The sequence below is a fragment of the Trichomycterus rosablanca genome, chromosome 20 (genome assembly GCF_030014385.1).
Source record: "Trichomycterus rosablanca isolate fTriRos1 chromosome 20, fTriRos1.hap1, whole genome shotgun sequence".
In the NCBI taxonomy this organism is placed as follows: Eukaryota; Metazoa; Chordata; class Actinopteri; order Siluriformes; family Trichomycteridae; genus Trichomycterus; species Trichomycterus rosablanca.
Window position 1 is genome coordinate 801,925 of NC_086007.1, and position 8,076 is coordinate 810,000.

General features: G+C 45.0%; 1 protein-coding gene across 1 annotated transcript in view; it reads right to left on the minus strand.

Annotated features, from left to right (window-relative positions):
• Positions 1–447: 447 nt before the first annotated feature.
• Positions 448–8,076, minus strand: part of ifi30a (IFI30 lysosomal thiol reductase a) — a 13,527-nt gene continuing 5,898 nt past the window's right edge. Inside the window, exons 4-7 of the mRNA XM_063016904.1 lie at positions 7,764–7,853; positions 3,843–3,995; positions 3,644–3,712; positions 448–712 (exon numbers count right to left, since the gene is read on the minus strand). Of these exons, the coding sequence (XP_062872974.1) occupies positions 653–712; positions 3,644–3,712; positions 3,843–3,995; positions 7,764–7,853 (372 nt within the window). The 3' untranslated portion in view covers positions 448–652. The remainder of the gene's footprint in view (positions 713–3,643; positions 3,713–3,842; positions 3,996–7,763; positions 7,854–8,076) is intronic.

Below are 8,076 nucleotides of genomic sequence, written 5' to 3' on the forward strand. Positions count from 1 at the left end.
GCCTAGCGGTTAAGGTACTGGACTAGTAATCAGGAGGTCAGTGGTTCACGCCCCACCACTGCCAGGTTGTCACTGTTGGGCCCTTGAGCAAGATCCACTAATTCAGGTTCGAATCTTAAAGTCTATACAGACACGATCGGCTATGTTTGACGGATGGAGGTGGCTGAAGCCCTGCAGTGGATTGGCACCTTGTCCAGGGTGTTCCTGTCCTGCACCAGACTCACAGGGACCCTGACCATGCATCAGCAAGGTACAGCCAGCAGCTCTTCCGAGACGCTCCTCACAAGACTTCGAAGTACGTCTGTGGGGATTTGTGCCCATTGAGTAGTACACAAAAGATGACTAGCATTGGTAAGGCAGACCCGCCGGGACCCTGACCAGGATGAAGCAGTTGTTGGTGTGAAAGTGAACTTCAGATCTTTACAGGTCAGTAACCGGACACAGACATCAAATATCAAACGTTTTATTGTTTATTGTTGTTTATTGTTGACGTATTGCTCGAGTGTTTGATCTCTAACAGCATCACATCTCATCACATCTCATCACATCATCAATAATAAAGTCCTGTAGAAAAATCACATCTGCAGTTTTTTATTCAGTAATTAAAGGGTAGGAGATTTTCGGGGGGGTGGGGGGTTGTACTGAACCCATGTCAGCAGTAACTCGTCTTCATCTGCTTCTGACCGAGAGTGCAGGCTGCCGGCTTCTCCCCCTGCAACACACACACACACACACACACACACACACACACACTTATCAGACTTGAAGCATGATTAGATCAGGAGTGGGTGTTACCCTCACTGAGCACTTTATTAGGAACACTGATCAGATACTATACTGGATATACAATTACTGACTGTTGCAATTACTGGAGCACGTCGTGGGTTTTCTAAAAAGCTGCTGGGTCAAAAACATACGGACACCGATTGTAATTTATAGGGTGAGAAATCATATACAGCAACGTATGCTACCAGGTACGTCCAAGTAGATGTATTATCAGACACATGTTCCTGAAGCGCGGTGGCTGAGTGGGTGGGTCCTGGGTTCGATTCCCAGGTACCGGGTGGTCCGGGTCCTTTCTGTGTGGAGTTTGCATGTTCTCCCCGTGTCTGCGTGGGTTTCCTCCGGGTGCAAAGATGTGCAGTCAGGTTAACAGGAGACAAAAATTGCCCTTAGATGTGTGTGTGTGTGTGTGTGTGTGTGTACCATGCGCCCACTGAGAGCTGGGATAGGCTCCAGTACCCAAAGTGTCCGTATATTTTTGACCCAGCAGAAGCGATGTATTCAATTAAAATAAATAAATAATAAATATTTCATTCATAAATGGCGCAGGAATAGATTATAATCTTAATAAGCCTCAAAATGACCCGTGACACTTCCTTCTCCCTTCCAGTCGAGTTCATTTGTCCTACATTTCCCAAGATGCAGTTCGGCGCTCTCTAATGAACCTCAGCTGTGAGCCGGAGCAGCAGGGCAGCATGGAGCTGCTTCAAGGTTTACCGTGATGTTTGTGGTGAGTAAGTTCACGTTCTTCATGTTCCTCTACCCCGAGAAGTGTCCAAACGTGACCCGGTACCCGTTCTGAAACGGCCCCCGAGGTATTTCAAGTAAGTCATTCCTAGTTCGAACACTGGAGCTGCGTCCGAAATCGCATACTTACCGAGTACGTACTAGATTGGAGGAAGTACGCGGCGCTCATTACAAGCCCCACTCGCCGAAATGTTGGATATTTAACGTGATTATTTAGGGTTGTACGCAATAATACAATTCTTATTTTGTTTATCTTACTTACACTTGTAAACAGAGGACTGTTTTCCGTTTCCCGCTATCTTACTTGTTTCTTCTTCCGCTTCGATCGCCTACGCAGCTCCAGTTGCATTATGGGATACATTAGCGGAGCGAAAGTGTGCATCGTTGGAGAAGCTAGCTCTCTCTCTACATAGGCAGCATTTGACGTCGTCCTGTGCTGCGCTCCCGAGGAGGAGGCTGTTCCAAATCCTAGATGCCGTAAAATCCTCACTACTGAGGCATCTTCATATCTCAATGTTATTTTGGCTCAAGAACGAGGGGGTGCTCTTCTCTCACAGAAGAATAAACATGGCTGACGGGGCGGAGAAACGAATGGAGTTATTTTCAAACGTGAGTAAAATATTACTGATTTTTAACTTGTATAAACTTGTACCGAGTGTTTTTATTTGCAAGTTCGGGCTCGTCAGGAAATCTAACCGTTATCGGTACATGAAGAGAGATGTTATATTGACGTTAGCGTGCTGTGCTACCTCAGTTAAACGCTAAACGCGAAATCCGATGTTATCGCTGTCTAAGTAGCGCGTTCGAATAACCTGCCTTATGAGTCACTGACTTATTAGAATCCTCTCTACTGAGGCAGCTGCCCGTGTCGGCAGTATAGATCCCCGTGTATAGACCACTGAAGTCGCGTCGTCATTTTGTAGGCCACGCCGTGTTGTTATGCCCATATTTGGTAACCCGGGTCTAAGAGAGATTTCGCAGATCGCCTCTCTCGCATCCTGTAGTCATGAAAAATGTTCCAGAGCTGTTAGGTTTCGTTTTATGGAGATTCTTCTGTCTATTATCGCCGGATCCTCTGAATTATGAAGTCGTTAAAGAGTCAAAATACGAATATTGCTTCATGTAAGCTAATTTTTTCCTTTTCTTTCTTTTATAAGCCTCTTAAATAAGCGCACGAAGCAGCGCGATTCACCGGTGCAACAGTGCCGTGATATTCACACGTTTTACTTTATATTTTTAGTAGCTAGCGACATTAAAGTAGAAAGCGAGGACGGTCGGGTGTTACGCCTTCGGTTGCACTCAACAAACGCGAGCCGCTCGTTCCGTCGATTCGATCGGTGTAGTTCAGTGACGTCTAAGCTTTCGTGTAGCGTTATCAGTATTACGACCCTTTAACGACCTCGTAATTCGGAGGATCCGGCGACGTACAGGAGAAAAACGTACACGGGACGAAACGTGCAGGGTTCTGAACGTGTTTATTCAGCACAGGACGCGTTAGGAAATCTGACTTAGACCCGGGTCTCCAAATATGGGCATAACGAGGACTACGCACGACTTCAGCGGTTTATTCGGACACACTGACCGCTCTCGCGCACTATCGAGTATGGAAGTATTGCGATTCCGGACGCAGCTTGGGTGTCGGCACACCTGCAGTAAAGTCCCTAAACTCTGTGGCGGCTCCAGAGGTAAATATTCCTGCACTGATTTCAGAGGGAAGTGAGCATGTTTAACGAGCTCATTCAAATCGAAATGACGTGTATAAGTGATCGAGTTGGACCGTTGTGTTATTTAATGTACTGCAGAGTCCGCGCCGTGGCCTGTACTTGCACGTTTCGGACACCACTGCTCCACCCCTGTTCCTGTTCCCATTATTAAGCTCCCAAGAGCCCCAAATCAAGCACCAGGATCAAACATCTACACATGGAATCATGGGAATCTGTGGGTTCTGCTCGCAACTGGTGCACAGAGCGTCCTGCTGAGGTTTATTTCTACTACACGTCCAGCTTCGGTCATCTAGAGCGGGCGGGTGTGTTAGGGTTGTGAACGATCGATTTCTTGTGTGGGTGTAGATGAGACGATGATGATGATGATGATGATGGTGGTGCTACTGTACCTGGTAGAGGCTGCAGACGAGGATGAAGAGCGAGCTCTGAGCTGTCTGCTGCTGGTCTTCAGTGTACTTCTGTAAACACACACACACACAAGCATAATTTCAGCAATTAGAACGGGTGTCCCAATACTTTTGGTCGCAGTGGGTCTGTCTGGAAACCGAGAAGAGAAGAGGGCGTGTCTAAATCCTTAGTTCTACTCACCCCGTTGATGGTGATCCAGGGCACGTACTGGTGCGGCGGCTGCAGGGCGCCGGTCTTCTTGGCGTTCTGGTGCATCAGCTGGTTCCCCTCGTCGCCGTTCACGCACGACATGACGTCCGCGTACGAGGTGTCGGGGCTGAACAGACCAGCGCACTGCAGGGAGGAGAGGAACAAGAGAGGTGCATTATGGGAAATGTAGTCCCAAAGCCGTATTGTAATGGTAGGCATGTTCATGACTCTAGTCAGTCTGAGTTAAATAGAGCGACTTACAGTACTGTGACAGTGTACAGTCTGAGCAATTGAGGGTTAAGGGCCGTGCTCAAGGGCCCAACAGTGGCAACCTGGCAGTGATGGGGTTTGAACCAGTGACCTTTTGATTACTAGTCCAGTACCTTAACCGCTTGGTCCGTTTCGGATTCGTTTAGTCCGGGTCCGACAGAGGCCGGTTTGGACTGGTTATTTTATTCTGCCCTGGTTTTAGTCAGGGTGGGATTAGGTCTAGTCCAGGCCGGTTTAAACTATTCCGGGTTTAAGATCAGTCAGGTCGGGTTAGTTAGTCCCAGAGCCGTAGATAGAGAGAGTTGCGACACTCCTTGATCTCGCCGCTACGCGGTCACGTGGTTCATGTAACCCTCAATAGTTCCAAACAAACTCGGCGCTGTCATGTTCTCAAATGGGACAGGCAGCAGTAAATGAAATATTAAACGGCAAATAATAAACATTTGTACAATTTCTGGGTATTTTCAACTGCGTTTACATTTACTGCATCTTACTGCAACCATAAAGTGGAAGATTGATGTTTATAATGATTTGTTAATAGGTCGTTCTTGTTAACACACAGTACATTATATTAGCATACATTACATAATGCGATATCATTAAGTAGTAGAGACAATATACAGTATAGACATTAAAGTTTTTTATGTTTTGTTTTTTGCATAAACTAATCTCCCTTCACTTTCCTGAGGATTCATAATAATAATCATTTTGGCTAAACACTAAGTCATGTGCTGGATTCATAAGGTTTACCTGCACTGAATGAACAGATTGATAAACACATTACCGTACCAAAAACATTATAGTGCAGGTACATGAAAAAGCATTCATTCATCTCTTATTTCATGAGTGATTAATAATTGATTCCTACATGTAATACATTAATGAATTCATTATGAATATATGCACTAGTTCATTTTGTCTAATGTAAGTGGTGGACAAGGTACACAAACCATGTAGTTGAGTTAAAGTAGAGATATCCAAGGTAACATATTACTCCAGTAAAAGTAGTAGTAAAAGTAAAAATACTCTTTACCTCCACTAAAGTACTAAACTAAATTTACCTTCAAATGTACTTAAGTATGAAAGTAAAAGTATAATGATTTATTGTGGTTCTAATGTTTTATGATCATTTCTGTAACAAGACTCTTGATTAATCAACTCATTTTAGGTGAAAAGACTCGTGTGTCATTAATTAAGCTTAACTGACTAAGCTAAATTGGGTTATACCTATTAATTAAGATAAACATGTAACATTTAGTGCTGAGCAAATGCTAAACAATAACAGTATTAAGTATATTAATGACATTAAATTCATAATTTTTTTAAAACAAAGCAACAAACAGCTAAAAATGTTTGATAAGTAGTGGAAATGAATGGGGCTCTATGGGATGTTTGGAACTATACAGAGCTCCACAACCCGGAAGCTGCGCAGAAAAAATGTCCCGCCCCCTTTCCAACGGTTCCCTATGGGAGTGTCGCCACTCTGTTCTCTCTACCGCTCTGGTTAGTCCGATTCGAGGTGAGAATAGTCCGGGTCAGATTTAGGTCTGTCGGAGTCAGAATGATGACGTGGCCAAAAGTATTGGGACGCCTGACCATGAGCTTGTTGGGACGTCCCATTTAAAGAAAAACAAAAAAACGCCTGTATGATCTAGAGCAGGGGTCATCAAACTACGGCCCGATGCTTTCATCTGACCGGCCCCTTTAACCACAGCAGCAATACATGTTGTCTGGCCGCCGTTCATCTCTAAACTCACAGTATTATAGCGGGAAAAAAATAACAGAGGAAACAAAAACTGGCCACGTGGCGTCTCCGTAGATCATACGGCAGCGATCCAACGGGTGGCGCTCCAAGCATGGTGGGTTCTGCGAGAGGCAAAGCAGTTGAATGGAACGTCATTATGAAAATCGTCGTGTCCTGTGTTGATTTCATTAAAACTAAAGCTCTTAACTACAGGCAGATTCAGGAATTATTGTCCTGTTTGGACGCGAACAATGTTGCTTGGTATACGACCTTTGTTTGGAATACGACTCGCGTGCTAGAACTTGTACGGGTCAAAAAGAGTCACGACACCGCGCGCGCGACCCTCGTTTACCTCTCGCGACACAAAGCCACGGGCGTTAACGGTGTGCCGTGTTGCTAAGCAACATGAGAGCGAACATAACATTCGCAAACTATTACATTATTTCTTGGACGAAACACCCGCTAAATGATCAGGATTACGGTTTATATTAATCTGGACGTTTCCATGTATAGTACATGACTTATAATAGTGCTCAACCAAGTTTGTACTTGTTCTTCCATATTAATACGCCACTGAAAAGAAAAATTTAATGTTATTTTCGCCCTCATGTTGCCTAGCAACACTGTTAATCGAACTATTTTGCGTCGCGGAAGAATGCTTTATTGTAAGTTTATACACAATAAATACATTTATGAATTAAACATTGTAGTATTTATTATATTTTATGTTGACCGCCGTTTTATAAAAGCAATAAGCCACTCGAGACCGTACGTTACTGTTACGATTTTAGCACGGGGAAAGAAGTTTTAGAAAAACGTCATCCCCGTGCTAAAATCACAGTAACGTACGGTCTCGAGTGGCTTATTGCTTTATTTTACAACGGCTCTAAACGCGGCTCAGCCAATCAGATTTTAGGACCGGAACTATCAGTTTTATACATTATTTTATACAACCCCATCAACGTATAATATGCCAATAACTATAGGATTTTTTTTTATGGGAACAGATTAATCATTTTCCCTTTATTTCTAATGGGAAAAATTCGTTTGGTACACGTCCTGTTTGGTATGAATCCAAGGATCTGGAACGGATTAAGGACGTATACGGAGGTACCACTGTACCTGTGAGCAGACTTTATCAAAGTTTAAACACCTTAAATCTCCAACCAGATTCAGACTCACTCATCAACACTTATTACCTATTATGACTGGCAGTAACAAATATGGAACCTGATGCTGACCGTCTCGTCAGGCAAAAGCAGAGTCACAGTTCACACTGATTTTTGGGGAAACGCTGTATGAGTTGGGATAATGGAAATGATTAAAATAAATCAAATGTCTGCATTATCATTATGAAGTAAAATTATACTACAGTTATACACAGCAGACAATACATCCAGTATACATAACAAATAGCTTTTTTTGGGGTGTGTTTACTATTTCGTCTGCGGTCCGACCCCCCCCCCCCCCCCCCCCCGAAACACTGACGAACAGTAATCCGGCCCTCAAGTTAAAAAGTTTGAGGACCCCTGATCTAGAGCTTCTCACAAGACGCTGACGTTCGTCTGTCTATGGGAATTTGTGCTCCGATGTCGTACGGCTGAGCGCCGATTGATAGATATATGGCCACGAGTATCTGGACGCCTGACCGTAAGCTTGTCCGGACGTCTTGTTTCAAAAAACGAGTGACCTCTGCGTTATCTTTTCAGCTAGAACAACAGCCGCGCTGTGGGGATTTGTGCCCGTCCTGTGAGAACATGACGGCATGTGTGTGGCAGTCGGTGTTCCGGTTCATCCCAGAGCCGTTGAGTGGGGCTGAGCTCACGTCTTTATGGAGCTCGCTCATGCTGGTACAGGAAAGGACCTTCCCTAAAGTGTGTCGTCTGTGTTGTACTCACGGTAGGCGCCGCCTTCAGCACGTCGGTAGACGCCTCCATGCAGGTGATCACCGCGTACGCAGCATCGCCCATCTTGTCCAGCATGCAGGTCTGAACAGAACACGGGGGGGGAGATGAACAGGGTCAGTCCACGCTGCTGCGTCCCGAACTGATGTCCAGCTCTGATGCTGGCGTGCCCATTATTGGTGCCCGACACTGGACAGTAGGTAACACGGGCGCTTTGACTGGCGCAGCTCCATTCACAGGAGGGTTTGATCTACAGTAGATCTTCTGCTGGTCCACACCAGACACCACAGCCTTCACATCCTCCGGT